The sequence below is a fragment of the Trematomus bernacchii genome, unplaced genomic scaffold, assembly GCF_902827165.1.
Source record: "Trematomus bernacchii unplaced genomic scaffold, fTreBer1.1, whole genome shotgun sequence".
Taxonomy (NCBI): Eukaryota; Metazoa; Chordata; class Actinopteri; order Perciformes; family Nototheniidae; genus Trematomus; species Trematomus bernacchii.
Window position 1 is genome coordinate 20,786,826 of NW_022987973.1, and position 19,824 is coordinate 20,806,649.

Sequence of the window (19,824 nt, forward strand, 5' to 3'; positions counted from 1 at the left end):
ATCTAATGCTTCATCGCCCCACCCAGAGAGAGAGTCCATGTTCTGACAAGGAGAGCAGGCAGGCTCCCACAAGCTTTGGGGCCACACACACACACACACACACAACACACACACACACACACACACTACACACACAACACACACACACAACACACACACACACCACACACACACACACACACACACACACACACACACACACACACACACACACACACACACACACACACACACACACACACACCACACACACACACACACACACACACACACACACACACACACACACACACACACACACACACACAACACACACACACACACACACAGCACACACAACACACACACACACACACACACATCACACACACACACACACACACACATCACACACACACACACACACACACCACACACACACACATCACACACACACAACACACCACCACCCACACACACACACCACAAAAGGTAAAAAGGAAGGGGGTGGATACAAGAGACAGACTTGAAAGTTCACTGGTGTCAACAGGTTTCAAGTGAATGGGGGGATTGGGGGAGAGAGAGAGAGAGAGAGCGAGAGAGAGAGTCAGTGTTCTGGGATCAGACTGACCTTGGCCTTAGCCTGACCTACTGACACATAACTGAATGAGGGGGAGGAGGAGGAAAAAGGGGGCTGTGAACTCCTGTCTAGTTAGGTTTTAAAATATTCCTTGAGTAGATTTAAAAAAAAAACATGGGGCATGTTTAATGGCAAAGATTGAATTCTGTCCTGTCCTCTAATCTTGCGGTAATAATCTTTGTTTTATATGTCTGTTTTACAACTAGACAGGGTGGCATCGTAAAAAAAGGAAAAGAAATATGATTTGTTATATCACATTTTTGGTCTAGCCCTTAATCTCCATTAGAGCTGTGTAACAGATTTCAACCATGCTCTGTTAAAATCAACACTATATATCCTTAAAAACAATGTACATATACATCACCTATAGCTGTCCACTAAAAGAGTAGTGAACCGAGGAAAAGGGGAGCGGAGAGAGAAAATATATCGCTGTCCATCTAAATAATCTGCGTGTCAGTCATCATGTTGGACAGGTAAAGCTGACTGAGAGGAAACAGGCAGTCAAGCTGTCAGGAAAGCAGTCGGCAGGTGATTTACTCACTGCTGTCTGACTTTCTGGTGAACACATGGTGCTCGGATCTGGGTATTTGGACAAAAGGCTGTTTTAAACAAACATGACTGACGTGCATCCGTTTCAAGAGGTGGCTGTCAGGTTTCTGCAGCAAGCTTATTTCTTAGAGCTCAGATAAATGAAAAGCCTGGTTTCCATCAGCGAAAGAGACAAAGGGATATGTAAACTAAACCACTTGTCTGTGATTTATGACCTTTGAGTGGGACCTTTTAGATAGTTAGCCTGTGATCATTACCACCAGTTGAGCGGTCCAGGACTGAGTCATACAACCTGAAATGACGTAGCATTTGAGCTATTCCAGGTTTCCTCAAATAGAGGTCAACATTATTTTGAAAGAGTTTTTGGTTAGATGCCTAAAATAAGGTTTTGTGGTTTATGCAAGCTTTCAAAATGTTCACATTTTGTTATACGGCTTACCATCTGTCAGTCAACACTCACTGGTGAACGTCTGACGTCTTAAGGGTCTTAAAAATGGCGGTTGCATTAACTAAATAAGACTAATATCACCCCAGCTCAAACACTAGTTCGTCTTAGCTTAGCGGTGGTGACGTGCAGCCATGTGACTTTAATGTAGTTCATATATAGCTTAACATTACCTTTTTACAACTGGCCAAAGCATTTATGCTTCAACTATTATAAGAGCTTTGTTAATGTGTGTGCACCGCTCCAAGCAAGCATTACCCTACTAAATAAGTGTCTGTCACTCTAGTATACTTCACATTCAAAACTAACATTTGACTATCTTTGATCATCACTTGAGAAGTGAAGACAAACATCTTATTGGCACACAGTCAGAAGCTATTTAAATGTGTATCCTGATTATAGTTTAGACAGTAAAACAAGCTCATGGCATATGAAGCAACTGTCCTGCATGGCTGCTGACAGTGTTGATCTCACAGGATGGCAGTGAAGGCTGGGCTGCCAGGAGCTGGTCATTTTGCAGACTGTGCTAGGTTTAAACCATGCGCTCTCAAAGCTGCTCTGACCTCACTGATGCTATTTCACTCCATTACATTGCCCCTTGTTTTTCCATCTCAGGTCACCTTACAAGTTTAGAGTTAGATGACTGTGACATAAGACTTTGTTTGTAAAGTTTTATAGTCTGCTGTTATTGTGTGCTTCATTGGACAATATCAGTTGCGCATTTCCTGATTGAAATCATCAGCATTTAGACCACAGCCCTGGTCAGCCCAATCTTTCCTGCCACATCACTCTCATAATGGAACCCAGGAGGCATTATAGAAATGTAGGCTGTAAAACACTCTTTCATGGAAAGCAAAGAATCCTGGAGGATTAAACAAAAAGGTACAGATAATGAACTAATGCTATAATAAAAAGAAAAGAAGACAACTGTAAACAGGTTATGTGGAAACTAGACAACAATGTCTTAGTAGTACTGAAGTAATAGCGATTATGTCCACTCCTGTGTACTGTTCAGGAGTGACTTTTTCTGAATGAAATCAGTGTCTCCGCGTTGCTTCAACAAACAGACTCATGTGACCCACAATAGAAAAGAGGAACACCTTTGTGTGTGTGTGTGCGTGTGTGTGTGTGTGTGCGTGCGTGTGTGTGTGTCTAGCACTGTTGGTTTACAGTAGGTGTAAAGTAAGTCATTTCCTCTTGGATGGTGATGTATTTATAGTGTGTAATGTTTAAACAGTTGCTGAAATGTGTGGGATTATTCTTGTAAAGTGGGAAACACCTGCCAGACGGTGAGTTAAACATCTGTGTCTCCCTCTTCTACAGGAAAAGGAAGACATCATCACGGCTTCTGTACACAGCAGCATCCAGCTTCATCCTTTATGGCTTCATCATAGGAAAGTGATCTTCACTATGTCTGACATCATGCCACGTCCACTCTAGAGCTCATTCAAACAATGGCTGCCAACCAAGTCAAGGTATCCAGGTCTTGTCATTATTTTAAAATGTGATACTAAATCAACACAAACTTCCAATAAAAGGAGTACAGAATTTAAGTAGAAAGACAAAAAGCTATTATTTTGTCAAACAATTGTAAAAAGTGACCATCCCAGTTTCCAAGGTGATGTTTTGTCCAACGAAGACATCCGGAGATATTCAGTTAAATATGACACAAAACAGAGATAAAGGACATCTCTACATATTTGAGAGGTCATTTTTCATACGTAGAATTTATCTCTGCACTAAAAGGATGACTACCTGGAACAATTTATTTCTGAAATGTTAAAGGTCAAATATCATAAGTCTCATTTGGATGATATTTTAACTTAAATAAAAGAAAAGACTTCAGTGGTTTCCATCGTTTTGTCCTGCAGAGCTACTTGTTGCATGTTACTAGATATCATTTGTGTGTGTTGAGTGTGAGAAGAGGCCAGAAGATGGTTTCTTATTGTCTCATCTTTATCCCAGCAGTGGGGGAGGTTTCCTATAGGACACGGCTGCTGTGTGAATGGAGAACAATTCCTTGCTATCCTTCGCTCCAACCCCCCTCCCTTCCCACTTCCTCTCGAGTCTTTCATCAACATCCCCTCTTCTCCCCTGCTGCAGTAGTAACTGGTGTTTGGGGGTTCAGAGGAAGCCGGGTGGGGGAGAAGCTCGGCAAATCATTTGCAGTCTACCTGTGGAAGCTGCGTAGAGCTCCAGTGTTGAGGAGGCTCTGAATGTGGCAGTCGCAGCTATGCGGGGAATGTGAGCCTCTGCTCTGCCAGGGCTGGACCGGAGAAGCCCACAACTCTATTTAAGGAAATGGCAGTCAGGGGCCCAATAGCCGCTCTCTCTCTCTCTGCCTCCAATTCTCTGTCCGTCTCTCGCACAGTTTAAAGCCCCCCCTTCCTTCCTTTTGCAAGAATGATAATTATTTTCCTTTGTGGAAGAAATGTTTATTTCCGTACCTGCTGGGAAGAAGGAGAACACACACAAAAAGAAAAGTGTGTGCAAACATCACACACACACACGCAGCAGTGTATTGATGGTGTGGTTCAGGTAATTGTTTCCAGTACATTTGCAAACTTAATAAGGATGTGTCTTTGTGAACTACTTAATGGCTGCGGTCTGCCAAACAACAAAAACAACAACGAGCCAGATAAACAGAGGAAAAGATTAAAAGACGGAAAGGGTTTCAGTCTACCTGGAAAAAGGAAATAGTCGGTATTCAGGTCTCTTTTACTGCAAAGTGCTTGTGGTCAAACACAAGCATAAAAATGGTCATCAATGCAGCAATGCCCAGGGGCCTCATTTATAAAGGGATATACGCTCAAAAAATGGCGTACGCCAGTTTCTACGCAATGTTTGCGATTTATAAAATTCTAACTTGAAGGGAAAATGTGCGGTCCTCCACGCAAACTCTAACCCATGCGTACGCACTAAGCACAACAACGGGAGAGACGAGAAACTGCGACACCGTTGGCAGAAGGAAGAATGGAGAGAAATATGTGGAAATAATACCATAAACAAAATGTTACCTCTCATTTATCAAATATGAAGAATTCATTTTCAAACATTGATTAAAGCCAATCTTTAAATGATTAAACAAACGCCTGTTTGAGACTCCTCAGTGCACACAAAAACATAACTTGGAGAAATAAATAAATACGGATATGTTATTTAAAACCACCTCGAATATGTTGTGTTAATGTTATGAAATGTTTTCTCATAAATGATGCGGTAAGCAGGAGGACAGAATTACGTCTAAACTGACGGCGTTTTGCATTTCTATACGTTGTAGATACGAGCATGGTTTTATATACTATCACGTTTAATCGTGTTTTATGCCGTTTGCCAAGACTTGATAAGTCGCTCGTAAAACACAGGAGGTATGGAAACTAAGAACACCATATGTGGTAAATGGTACAGCTAATATAACACAACACATTAGTTGTATTTCCTTTAACTGGTGGATTATGGATATATAGTTGCTGATCGACAGCTGGAACACAAACCACCAAATACAACAAAAATAATTCAGATCCAGTCGTCATGACTCCACTCCGGAGGGATTCCCCGATCATTTCTTACAGTTTCTCATCAAGGGGGGTCTCCTGTCCCCGGGACAAACACACTGCCTGAGGAAGGTTATGTGTATTTTTTTTTGTCATTAACTTTTTTCGGACCACTTATTTATTTATTTTGGTGACGATCCGACCTCCATGCTGCTACTCTGGTTCAAACTGCATCCACCAAACAATATGATTTATCTCGACCTCCCCAAAATAACCAAAATCTGACACGGTGTGAGATGTCTTTTTTAGCTGTTCTGTCCTCATTTCCTGCGATCTTCTCCATGCAGTCAGTCAAAATGAATGAATGAATGGGCGTTTCTTTGACTATTTATAGGCAAATATGGGCGTTACGTGAAGCCCGCAAAAGCTGCGCCGCATTTCGAGTCGATTGTGATTTATAAAGGGAAACAGGCGTAGGAAGTGCCGTACGCACTTCCCTCGCCGGTACGCAATGTTTTGTGAATCGGAAAATGTCGGAAAATGTCTGTACCTATTTTTTTGCTTTGTACTATACGTAAGCAACCTTCCCACGTGAATCCTACGCAAGGCGTTATAAATGAGGCCCCTGGCCTTTATACCAAATGTAATAAAGTGCTATCACACTAAGGTCTCATATCAGGGTTGTATTTGCATTAATATGTGCCATCTCAACATTTAATAATAATGATAATATGAATGTTTCCAACCATTATTCGATTCATTTATTCATACCATTGATTAGAATTACCCTGCGTTAGAGAGCCGACAGATATACTTCATTAGAAAAGTTGTTAACTTTCTTTCAAACGATGTTGCAATAGCATACATTAAGAACAGAACCAAACATTTGGGGCCACACTTTAGTCTACATGTGCTTAATACCAGTGTAAATTGTATCTGCGATGTTAAAAAAAAAACTGTTGTGGTAGTGGCCTTCAGAATCTACTGTGTTTGAATCCTTCAAAGTGTTTAATTTTATAGACAGGTGGTCACAATACCAGGTGGTCACTTCACTAACTGGTTTGACTACAACGATGTGTTCACTGCCTACAGCCCAGGCAGTCTTCAGGCTACACTGGTCACTCCTGCACTCTTGCAAAAAAAGTGTTTGCATTATGCTGCAGCTTCTGATGTACATTCGAGTGTCATGTGGAATGTGTGAGACAGACGTGTTTACCCAGCATTCTCGCCTGTCCGCAGCCTGAGGGACATAGCTTCAGCATCCGGCTTCAAAACTTTGTGAATAGACACAGCACAAACCCATTCAGAAAAACACGACAACAGCCCGAGGCCACGAGAGCTTCACTCTACGTTCACAAGAGGCGATCAGTAGTTAAACACGACAGCCATGTGGTTGCTCATCAGTGAGCGCTATTCTCTGAATTGTCAACATCCAAATAGAACTCGAAAATTGAGGGTGGGGTTTACACTTTGGGAAAAGCAATGTGTCTATACGATTGGATTTACAGTAGATATAGATACATTTTCTGTGCTGACTGACAGATGATATTTTTCTGTGCATTCAGTTGACAGTATCTCCTCAGTACCAACAGTAATATAATTAGGATCATCTGCTATATGGTTGAGTGATATTATTGACAGATAAAAGTCAAATACTTGTTTAGACCATTGTGAGTGTGATTCTTTAAAATACACATTTGTGTGATGGACATCTCGCTATTAGTAAACATAAGAAATGTTTTCAGCTTTTAAATGGTGTGTTTGGCTTACCAAGAGGCTTAAGAACTGTCAGCTCCTATTTCATAAATGTGTAGAAAAGTTATCAAAACTAAACATAAGGACTAATTATTAGCTATTAAAGTCAGACAGTATTAATAAAGTCATGTGATCTGATGGGAATTAAAACCAAAGATCCAAAAATAACGTACCCTTAATAATTCCTAAAGCATGAGCTTGGTTTCTTTGTTGGCTTTTATTGTGAAAAGTGTTGATAAATACTTCTAAAGCTACTTCCGGCCTGAGCATCTTGGCTTGTCTTGCTGTTGGTGAACACCGCTTCCTGGAGGAGTCTGCTTACGATGAGGTCATTTCCACCCATTGGGGATTTCAAGTCTCCAGTTGTATGAACGCCCTGGCAACTGTTGCCATAGGGCGCTTTCACCGACCAGTTCTGCTAATGTCACTCTGTCTGTCAGAGCCAACAGCATGTCAGACAATCAAAAGTAAATACATGTGTGCTCGGCGGCACCTTGCTGTGTCCCTACTGTCAGCGTCCATTCATGATAGGACTGAGAGGCCAGTCAGAGACAGCCGAGACTAAGTCAGTCACACATTAAGGATTTTGGACAGGCAAACAAATGTGCACATGCAATTACATCATTCTTATGACAAAAAATGTTGTGCTGTTGAGTATCAAAAAAGTGGAGGTAATGGCTACCTGCTACTGACTTTTATGCACCACAGAATCATAATCAATAAAAGAGTATTCAACCCTCATTTTATGAGAATAGCATTTATTGATTACGTTGTTGCGTCTATAAATTGCCATAAACGTGTTGCCAATGGCCACTTTATTAGGTACATCTGTATTATTAAATGCAGTCCAATACAACAGCCTTACATTTGACTTTCAAAAAGATATACAAATAATTTCTTAGGTTAGAGAATAGAAATCAGCTGTTTTAATTCCTAAAAAGTTTCTGGGTGACAGTAAGTTGAAAGGACCAAGCCAAACTTCGACAGCCTCCTCACACAAGCGGAGTAGTGTACAGCACTGCCAGATGCCTGAGAGCAGGGTGGGGAAGGGGCAAGGCGGGGCTGGGGGCTATATGGGGAAACATTATACGCCTGTATGTCTGCTCTGGTCAGGACGAGACTCACTGGCCATCTCAGAGATGGACTGCGAGGCCTCACCGGTTCACACACACACACACACACCACACACACACACACACACACACACACACACGACACACACACACACACACCACACACACACAACACACACACAACACACACACACACACACACACACACAGACACACACACACACACACACCACACACCACACACACACACACACACACACACACACACACACACACACAACACACACACACCCACACACACCACACACACACACACACACACACACACACACAACACACACACACACACACACACACACACACACACACACACACACACACACACACACACACACACACACACACACACACACACACACATCACACACCCACACACACACACCACCACACACAACACACACACCACACACACCACACACACACACACACACACACACACACACACACACACACACACACTTCTCTCTTGTTACTATTAAAGGAAGTAAATTAAGATGGTGTTTACAACTTAACCTCACACTTGAAGTCAGACTTTCACTGAATTGCTACTATATTTAGATTTTCAGATATACACACATCATCTAAACCTTAATAATTCACTGAGGGTGTAACTGTTTATCTATATATATATATATATACAGTTACACCCTCATTTTGCTTGGATGCACCTTCAGAATCAAACCTTACTACTGTCTGTTAGCTAAACCACGCTGGATAATGTTCAATAAATAATTAGGGAGTGGCTTGAAGCTTTGTGTCAACAAGGTTTCCAGACCAAGTCCAGCAACATTAAAGCTATAGAAATAGCATCGACAACATGCAATGTTATTTGTAATGCAAAAGGAAGGCTAAAAAAGACAGAGGGGACCAGTCCAAGTCTTTCCCCGTGGATAAGGTTCTACCAGCCTCTTGTGAAGACTCAGACTTGTGTTTAGTGTTTCTATGCCCCCAAAATAAATAGGAAATAGTTGTTTTTTTCCCCTTATGTGCCAAAAAACATACAAAAATCCTGTCAGACCTAAAAGCCACACTATGCAAAAACCGGTTAAATGTATATACCATTAAAACCATATAATCCACCAGTCGAAGGAGTGTATTTTGTCTGTTTGAAACACTTCCCGAACACTAATAGACTGGCTACTCAATCCTTACTGACGATATAGTGCGCCTTTTAGTTCGAGGTGTGTTGTAAACATACACAGATACACACATGGCGCAGTAATCCAACTTGCTAGGGAAATCAAGGCTGGGATCAGATTCATAAAGAAGCACAGAAGGGTTCTGTGAGAAACTAAACCTCAAAGGATTTATGAAGCACTCGATTGCATAATCCCTGCTATCAGTGACACCTCGTCCGCCTCTCTCAGAGATAGTATCAACAGCCCGACATGTCTGAGGCTTCGAGTAGCTTCGAGTAGCTTCCATCAGCGTGGTGGAGTCCTTTTGGCAGCTAGTCCATCTTCTTGTTTTTGCATGCGGACAGAAAAAAAACGCACACAAATACACACAGAAAAAAACAAACACACCTGGAAGCAAGAACTGAAAATAAGAAGCCTTTGCTGTAGAGGCTGAGGGAAAAAGAGCAGCTTTATTTGGTTTTTCCCCTCTGGGCGTTTTGGCAGGTTGTCTGTCCCCATTCCTGAGGTTCAGAACGAGTTCACAGAACACGCCGTCAACTTCCAGAAATAAACTGTTTGCTCATGCGTGGGTGCGATGAAATAGTTTGGCGCCTGAGTTTTCTCTCTTCAATCTTTCTTGGCCAATCAGATGTTTAGAAAGGCACAAAGGATGTTGACAAATGGAAAAAAAAGTGTGAAAGATCAGGTAACTTCCACTTTTAACTTTTTATTTCTTTGGGGCTAAGTATGTATAGCTACTCTCCTGGCAGAGCAGGTCAACCACATTAAGTTAAAGAGTGATACGAGCCCCTCACAGAAGGAAATGGAAGTCTCCTCCAGGGAAAAAACTAAATCAAAACCATAGAACTTGGGAAAAGTTTGACCAATCAGAGGAAAGAGTGAATGAGCTTCAGCTGTAAATGGCACCAGTTTTCTCTGAGTCTTCATCTTTTCCCTTTCTCGCCCCACTCGTCCCTCCTCCTGCTCCCTCCTCCTGCTCCCTCCTCCTGCTCCCTCCTCCTGCTCCCTCCTCCTCCTCCTCCTCTCACCCCTCCTCTTCCATACCATGGTGTACTCAGGAGACCTTAGCTCCACTGAAGGTGGAATCAGCTTTCCCTTTCCACTGTGTCTTTTTCCCCACACGCTGGAAAAGCCCCCTTCCAACTCTCGCTGAGCGCCTAACTCAAGTGGGCTTTGACGTGCCCACATTCCTAGACAGTATCCCCAACACCGGAACCATTTTCCGCCTAAGCCAGGAATGCTGATTTCGAGCGCAGGTTTTCATCAGACCTAGTTTAGGCAGAGAGTGCAACAGGAATCTACTCAGTAATACCAGCCATTATACAACGCAGACTTTCCCTACATGTCAATCAACTTACACACAGTCATGCATAAGTAAGCTTTCTCTCTCACTACAATACTAGAGATCTAGCAAGTCCCGTCAGCTCCAACAAAAAGGTTTTTTTTAGCTGAAAGTCTAAAAGAATGTTGACCTAGTTTTAAACAGCTTTTCAAATTCAAAGTCTCCACTCCCCCAACCCCTGTAATAATCCTGACATTTCTGATGAACTGCTGTTTCTAGGTGTAAATAAAAAGGTTTTTCATTTACACGCTCCCTCTACTGTATGTTACCAAAACAGATCTCCAGTTTCTACTGTAAAAAGCTCTCATTTACAAACTGTACAGACAGTAGGCCATGAGCAGATAGTTACAGTGTGTTTCAATCTCTACTACTTATTTCTATGAAAAGCTTTTTGTGATCATTAGGTTACAGGCAAATATACCTAAAAACAAGGACAGAAAATACAAATCTAAATGCATACAATTCAAAACCCATTGCACAATAAAGTATTTCCATCTAAAAAAGATAGCAGGATTTCAATTTCGGGACTTGTGTGAATATCTTAACTTAAAACAGTCAAACTGTGCACTTCCTTCTCTTGCACACTCAGGCTCAAACATCCAATGAGGTAACAATAATTAAGACACATGGTGGAATGGGATGAATTGGATTGCAAAGGAATGACTGCTGCCACTTATCCAAAACACAGAGCTCTGTCTCTTTCACCTTCAGGTTCTTCAACACAGCTGCTTGTCCATATCGGAGTGCTGCCTGCCTCCTTCCAGCTCAAACAACCATGCAGCACACCACAGGAAAATAAAGTTAGTCACTCAGAACACCAGGCCCACTGTCCTGTCCTTACACTAACCCTACACCCATCTGTGCCGTGTGTGTGTTGTGTGTGTGTGTGTGTGTGTGTGGTGTGTGGTGTGTGTGTGTGTGTATGGTGTGTGGTGTGTGTGTGTGTGTGGGTGTGTTGTCCTTCAGACAGCTCTCTGCTTCAAAGTCCTCTCAACTTGATCTGATGTTGTCCCTCTTGGGATTGTCTCAAAAGAAGTTTTGTTCTCCTTAAGAGGGGGAGGAGAAACAGGAAGTTACATTCCCTAATAACGAAAACTGAAATGCTGAAGGCTACCAATTACTCTTGTCAAAGATCACAGGAGAAAACCAGCATTTAAACTTTCTTTCCCTCAAAAACAAAGTCACAGTCAAATCTATCAGGTCATTTGGTAGTGACTATTATGGAAAGCATGTCACTTGTTGATTTTGGGTATGGTCTGAATTAAAATCTACTAAAATAGCTCAGTTTTGCAAATGACCAAATTACTCAAGAGAAAGATCAATCCTGTGAGGTTACCCCGCCGCTCTTTCAGTGAGATAGTGACACCTTTGACTATGATTGCCTCTCAATTCACAAATAAAGCCGCAACAGTCGCTGGGTCCCAAAACAAGGTGGCCTCTCAGCCGTTTAGAGAAGTAGGTCACTGAGGATTCCTTTCATTTGTACAGCGCTTTCCAAATAGTTGCGCTTTTCTACTCAGCCCAAGACTTCCAGCTGCATGTTTAACCCTTTAACAGCCTGCGGGTCTGCACCAGCAACAATATCCAGTATATTCATTAGTTTACTCATATTGCTGCTTATTGGGCTCATGGTCTGGGAAACGGTGTTCCAGCATGTCAGCGATTTGTTGACTTACATTGCCAATATTGTGTTTTTTTAAATTGATAGAAATATAGGTAGTTTGTGTTTTATTCCTATTCTTGTGTAACATTTCAAAGAAATAAACAATGAAATGTAACACTTCTAGGGCAGCAGCTTTTTACAGAAAAGTTAAGCCTTTAGTTTATATTTCCATGTCAACTTACTTACAATACATTTCCACAGAGCTCTTTAGAAATGTATGAAGAAAGACTAACACCACAGTAACACATGCACAAACACTCACTATTGGCTTTGGCTGTAAATACTCCTTGTATAGCTGTGGTAAGAAATGACTTCAAACTGGAAAATACTCCATAATCAATACAAGATCAGTATCGGCCCAGTAAAACAGCAGACCAATGTATCTGCCAGACCTTAGCACACAAGTGACCACAACATACCAGAGGGATCACGTAACCAGACAACGTTCTCAATCTCCCTCTTTTCAGCCGCATGTGTCCTGACGTTAAGTCTACAGCGCTGATTCTGTCTCACTTGCTGAATCAGCGGACGGGACGCGACCACAAGCTGACACAGGTGGGCAAAAACTCAAGGGCGTGGCATAGCATTTACTCTGGAGGTACCGACGGCAGAAGTCCATTCAAATCTCTTTAAGCATGATTTCATAGAGAGAGAGCGTGTGGCACAGAATATTTGTACTGAGGTTTCACCGCCATAATTGATTAAAATAAGGAGAATATTAATCTGCATGATATAAAAGTATCTTTGCGGCGGAAACGTTTTTTTTACAAGTGCCATGTAACTTCATCCTAACACTATCGTTGCTTTCTTTACATTGAAAAGGTTTAACAAGATATTAAGCAACACAGCTACACTGTATGCAATGACTCAATTAAATTAACACCATTTTCTTAATTTTTGGAAGTACGAAGCTTCAAACAAAACTGAACATATGATGGCTATAAGTTGTGCTACTCCACTGCACTATGTTGCTTGTTTGTAACTGCATCAGGTATAGGAATAGGTGATTGGACAAAAGGTTTAACCCGTTTCCCCAAATGGAAAGATTCAAAGGAAATCCAGGTGTGTGGTCTTGGTTGTGCTTACTGTGGTTATGACCTTTCCTGATTGGAGCAGATTGATGTATTAGGAAGATCATTTAATTGAGTAAGAAATTGTAATACTAATATTCGTGTAATTGTAGCCAGTGACTGCCATGACAAGGTTACCTCACACTGTAAATCCCTGACCCGATGACACACAGAGAGCAGGCGGTCATCATCGGTCTGTCCAGAGGCACACAGCCTGGACACTGAAGTCTTCAGGGATCTAATCAGGTCATTATGTTTGGTGAAATCCTTCCTACTGCGTCAGGTTATTCGTGATGTACAGTTAAACAAATATAACACAAGCAGTTAGAAAATAATAACACAAGCCCTAATCCTGAACCAGTCTTGTTTTATGACACTGAATCTACTGAAAATGCACCTATAGATATTAGTTTGGGAATAATCTCTCTTCAGCAAACAGGATTTGTAGTAAAGGAAGATAGGTGTCAACGTTTACAAACGTGCAATTATGAAAGGGAATATAATCCATCACTTAAAATACAATTATGTCACTGAATGTGCTGAGTAAAGAGCAAAAAGAAACAAGCACAAGCATTATTAAGGCCTTATAACAAAAGTTGTTCCATAAATGTTTGCTAATGTGTTCATATTTCTTTATACTGTGTATACTATACATTTAACTTTAATAAAAACAAGTATGCAAGTGTTAAAATAAGTATTATCAGGGTCAATTAAAACTCAATTATTTACATGTTCAAGGTCATTGTAAAAATATACAGTGATCAGGGTTTCAGGTCTTCCTATCTAGCCCATGACTATACAATGCAGCAATATCCATAAATATCCAACCTGTTGTAAAACTAACCAAATACCAAACACATGCTTCAAATGACATTTGTTTTGAACGCACATACTTTTATAGGCAAACAACTAAGATATACAAGAGTGATTTATGACTGTGACTCAACACAAAGATCACAGGAAAATATCTCTTTGACTCACACATGATGCACTGTATTCGGAAACATAATTAAAAAAAGAGATAAAAAACCTGTTGTAAGGAGACATCACCCCCCCACCGCCTCCCCATGCTTTGATCTCTCCGACAGTATGAACCAGCCTGACTTTGGGAGGGGTCGACTGAGGAGAACTTCATGTTGTGTGCTTTGATGTATCCGGCTTCATATATTAAACAATAACAAAGACCGGCCAGCATTAAGTGCAGCCACTGCCCATTGTAAATCCTGATGGAAACTCTGTGTAATATGTGCGAGTGTCACTGCGAGGCTGGGCCATTATGTCACCCTCAGTGTGAGCCAGCAGATGTGTTACTGCATGCAGATGTTGCCATAGGTACGCACAGACGCCTGCTCTCCATCGCAGCAGCTTTTCTTTCTATTTTTCATGAGCCCAGTTGGTTGCCAGGGTTTTTGTTTCCATGGCCACGCTGCAGTCTAATGCAACAAATCCCAGCCAGAACCCCCCTTGGGTGCCTTGGCGTGATACCAACCTAGAGAGAGCTACAGTGCTATAGGCTGGCACACTGACTGACTGACTGACAGTGATTCAGCTAGTCACTAGTGTTTTGGACAGTCATCTGGGATATTATGGCCTTCAAAGCCCTTTGCATTAATAAAGGTTTGGTCAAAAAGTAATAAGAGTTCTAAAAATGTGTCTCCTTTCACTCTTTCTTATCAGAAAATGAATGTCGCCTGTACCAGGAGTGTGACATCAACTACAACATGAACAATGAATAAAGAAAAAGATCAACTACAAAAGTAAAGGAGATATAGTGATTGAAGACCAAAGGGGGAAAGTTGCTATATTCTCATCTGTCCCGTCAGAAATACGTTTAAAAACAATCTTAGAATAGTTTTTTTGCCAATGTAGATGTATTATATTATAGTCCCTACCCTCATAATAAGACAAATATAAGGATATCAATTCAGTCTGAGGAATGAATGAATACATCTGGTCTGTCAATGGCTGTAAATGCATCTCCATCATATCCTAGTGGATGATGTAGCAGCTGACGGTGTCTAAGCAGATGGTTGTCCTACCTGGGTTGTTGGCCTCTGCCTCCAGGACCTGCAGTTCAGTGCACTCGGCGAGGGAGTGCTCCAGACAGAGCTGCAGGAAGCGGGCCTGGGTCCGGCTCACCCTCTTCAGCAGGGACAGCAGAGCCACTGTCTGCTCGCACTCATTCCACCCTTTGAACCAGCTGGCTAGCACGCCCACCTGATCGCGAAACATCATGGTCTGCTGGGCGGGGAAAAGGCCGGATGACTTTGGTGGTTAGGAGGAACGACCTTACCCAAACTTTACACTGATGGTTTGTAGTAACAGTGACGTAGAATGATGGTAGTCTTATCAGCTGATTCTTGATGTTTCTATACACAGGGAGTCAGTTCAGCTGAAGCACTGTGATGCCATACTAAAGCTTTGTTGGCAGCTAGGACAGCAGTCACTGTTATGCTTTCTGGTGTTCAAATGTGTTTCAACCGGTGTTGGATATATTCCTGCTGGAGGGGGTTTCTGCAACGTCTTCTCCTCTCTGATAATCTCCGCTGGTGGTAGGGGAGTGTGTGTGTGTGAAGATCTCTTCTAGCTAGGCATTAGGAGATATGAGCTGCACTGCTGCTTAGTAGCTCCCAGAGGGATTGATATTTGATGAGTCAGCTTTCTTCCAGCACAAGCTGTGTCACATCAGCTTCAGCCTCGCTGGCATTTTTCTTCAGGGAATCCCTCTTAAGCCTGCAGGAGGATGTTGGAAGTTAGTGGAGGATTGAAAAAACATTTTTTTAACAGAAAATGCTCTCTTATGGCTCCTTGTACATGCCTCTCCCTCTACACATGCTATGACTTTTACAGTGCACTAGACTAGAGAAGACAGCCTCACTAGAAATGCGACAGTGTCCCTGTTGCTTCAGCTCTGCAGACTTTGTGCTGCTGGAATAGGAAAAAACAGCCTTCAAAAACTCGTACAGCATTTATAGGTCGCCTCCTCGCCATCGCCTTGCGCATAGGCTTGTGGCATTCACCGCCGAGACAAAAATAAATAATTTTTGTTTTTGGTATCCACCCATTCCTAAAAATACAGCTGTCGGTACTACTGGCGCTGCATCCCGGAATTTTCCGAGGGAAGGACGCCGGGTTACCGACGGTGGCCGGTGGCAGAGCTTTTTCTGCTGTAGAGACGTAAGCGGCAACTTCCCTCCGTTATTTTAATGACAGGTTAGTCTCATAAAGACGTGTTTCAGACCGAGGGCTGGCGGTAGTGGTGAGTTTATGCCAGAAGAGAAGAAACATCGAAGAGAAAGCTAGGAGCAGACTGAGCGTTAGCCGCTGTCTAAAACTGTCACTTTGCTTCATCAGCACACAAGAACGACCGTTGGCGGAGATGTGTGTGTGAGCAGTTTGTAAAAATACCGAATATCCCCCTATCCGTTTGTGTATCAAGCTTTGTCCCATGGAAGAACCGTGTAACTTTAACATAAGTTAACGTAAGCAAAGTTATATTTCCAAACACTAAAATAAACGGCTACGAAATAACATTAACCATTGCCACTAACTAAAACGAGAAAAGGTGTTCCCACAAAGTCTGGTTCTGATAGATAGCAAGGGTTACGTGCGTTAGTATTTTCTTGAATAAATACTGGACCGAAAAGAAGAGTGAACAAAACAAAGTCTTTTTTTTAGAAACTTCAACTTGAATATTTGAATTTTGGTGAAAACGGTTAACCGAGCTCTATGGTCCTTACCTCCTGCAGCAGTTCGCATTGTTGTGGGCGACAGGATCAGCTTTTTTTCGGGGAGCGGTGCCCCTTCACTCCGGGTCTGTGAGGTTTGCCATCTTGACTAACTTTTCCTCTGTCTCTCCCCAGCAGACGGGCTGCTCTGCTCGGCTGCTCTGGTGTAAAGCACCACTGTCAGATGGAAGGCAGCCGTTCATGACTTCCGGTTAAAGCTTTCAAAATAAAGTACTGCAGTGCGACGAAGATTAACAATTTTCTACAGTAAATATTAATTGTACTTAATTGAGAGCAACTGCTACAACCATGTCATTTTGTTTTCGTTGCGTATATTATCCATTAGGACTTATAATTGTATGTTTACTCCTCCCATTTGATTAGGCTGCAGTAGTTTGTTAAAGGTAACATAATTCTGTTTATTCCTTGAGAACATTGTGTGAAAAGAGTGCACATATGTAGAGAGGCCAATAAATGAGGCCAAAATGCATAGAAATAGGTTTAACCGTACGGTATGGTTATTACTAAGCTTCGTATTGGGTAGCCTAATGATCAATAACAAAACAAAATTATTTAAAGGTGTTCTCACCTTGACAGTGCTCACTTTAAGTATTTCTTAAAAATATATAAGACTTGAGAAAAAACACGTTGACGTTTTTAACAGTGTACCATACATGTTATGGTTATACCAAACAAAAGGAATACATGGAGTCAACAATGTTGGAAAATAAACCCAATTTTTTGCATTATATTTATTTTCTTCTTGTGATTATTACCACAAAAATATTGTCAATAAATATTCCTATAAAATGAAGCTTCTCACAGCATTATGTGAAGCAATATGAATTCAAATTACTTCCAAATTTGCCTGTAGCAACATTAAATATACATAATATACATCCACAAATAAAATGTATTAATATATAATATGCGATACGAACATTAATCTGTAAATGATAATAATTGTTCTTACATGGGCCCTCCTGCATAAAGAGTATGTTCAATGTTGGTACTATTTTACTAAGCTTTACTATTTTTGTACCTTGATATAAATAACATTTTGAAAGCAGGGCTTTTATTTGTATCAAAGATTTCTAAACTGTTGCATAGAATCTAGGAACTTCTTGCACTAACGTAAACGTAAATTGCCACGTGCAATTATTTTGAAGGCAGGATCAGTCAACTTCCGGCTGCGTTTTGGCAGCCTTGATGGAGGGAGGCTCGCGCTGCTCGTTTCCACATGCTAATCATTAACAGCGGAGCATTACGTCAGGGGCTTGGCAGCGCGAGGAAGCACCAAAATAGAGAGAGAGAGAGAGAGAGAGAGAGGAGAGAGAGAGAGAGAGAGAGAAGGAGAGAGAGAGAGAGAGAGAGAGGAGAGAGAGAGACGAGAGAGAGAGAGAGAGAGAGAGAGAGATAGAGAGAGATATATAGAGAGCGTAGTACGAGAGAGAGATCGAGCACTATACTAACAACTCAAACTCATTAAAACAAGAACAAATATTAAAATATTTCAAATAAATCCAAATTGACATGAAGCTGATTGGTAAACATACATCTCCGTTCACAAGAATGTGTTTGGTTCAAGTGAGTTACTTGTAACAGTGGTGTAACTTGCTAACAGTGGTGTAACATGTAAGAATAGAACTAGAATCGTTTAATGTCATTATACATGTACAATGAGAGAAAGAGAGGTTGCCTATTCGTTCTTTACTTGGGTATATTAATTGTAGTCTTGTATGCAAATATTACTTTTTACTCTCCACTAAATACATTTAAAGATATGTGTTACAATTACAAGTTTATTTTCAGATTTTAAATGGCAACATATAATTTCAAAAAAATATATAATATTAATTCAACCAACTGTTCTGTTAGAAAATTCAAGTTAAGCTCACAAATGGATTAATTAATTAATAAATGTTTCTCCATAATGAATTTTTGCATATATTTGTTGGTACTTTAAGTATACTCAAGTAGAATTTTGCATTACTTTGACTTGAAACAGAGTTTATTTTTACTACATTGTTTTGCTATTTGTACCTAAGTCAAAGGTTTGAAGATACTTCTTCCACCACAGTTCAATACAAATAACAATCAACTCGTATTTATGTGAAAGTAGGGCACATGTAACATGGGCACAATTGTCTTTAGGTAAGAAAGTATTCATTGTGCAGTAAAACATTTCCTGACAGTGTGTGTATATATATATATATATATATATATATATATATATATATATATATATATATATATATATACGTATATGAGGTTTTTTGATTAATAGTACAGCTGTATTTATTTTGGGTTGTACAGCAATGCAACATATTCTAAACCAATGGCCCTGTGTTCATCTCATTTGAACGGCATGTCCCTTTAAGTGTAAGGTTAAATAAATAAATGCTCTTTACCCTCCACCGTGTGGTTGGTGTCTGGTATTACAACTTAGAGACGTCACCAATTTTAAACTAAACTGCATGTAAAACACAAAAATGCCCATTAAAAACACAGGAAAAAACGGTATTAAGTTAAGTTATTAGCACGTGTGTTACCTTTTTTATTTATTTTCTTATTTTATAAATTAAATCACATCCTGCCTTGATATAATGTCATAGATCAGCTTGGAAAATACCTAATTGTTTGTTTCAATGTTCTAAAACAATTGTATATTATCAAATTAAGAATATATTTGTGGCTGTGTTTTTTGCTATAGGCCTACATAGCAATAATACGCACGGGTGCGTATTATATTAAAGTGTAATATAGTACATGGGAAAAGTGGGCTATTTATTTTGGACATAAGGTTTCAGTCGGATTGTTTTGTGAGCGAACAGGAAGAATATTCACTTCCAGTTTAAAAATTAAAAGAGCCTAGAGACTATTTGTG

The 19,824-nt window shown here is 40.8% G+C and overlaps 1 protein-coding gene across 4 annotated transcripts in view; it reads right to left on the minus strand.

Moving 5' to 3' along the window:
- samd4a (sterile alpha motif domain containing 4A) overlaps positions 1-17,076 on the minus strand; it is a 57,931-nt gene extending 40,855 nt beyond the window's left edge. For 3 of the 4 annotated variants that reach the window (XM_034116272.1, XM_034116270.1, XM_034116268.1), the window contains exons 1-2: positions 16,950-17,076; positions 15,249-15,942 (exon numbers count right to left, since the gene is read on the minus strand). In XM_034116272.1, the coding sequence (XP_033972163.1) occupies positions 15,249-15,444 (196 nt within the window). In that variant the 5' untranslated portion in view covers positions 15,445-15,942; positions 16,950-17,076. The remainder of the gene's footprint in view (positions 1-15,248; positions 15,943-16,949) is intronic. The other variant, XM_034116269.1, reaches the window with a different exon arrangement.
- Between the last annotated feature and the right edge of the window lie 2,748 nt (positions 17,077-19,824).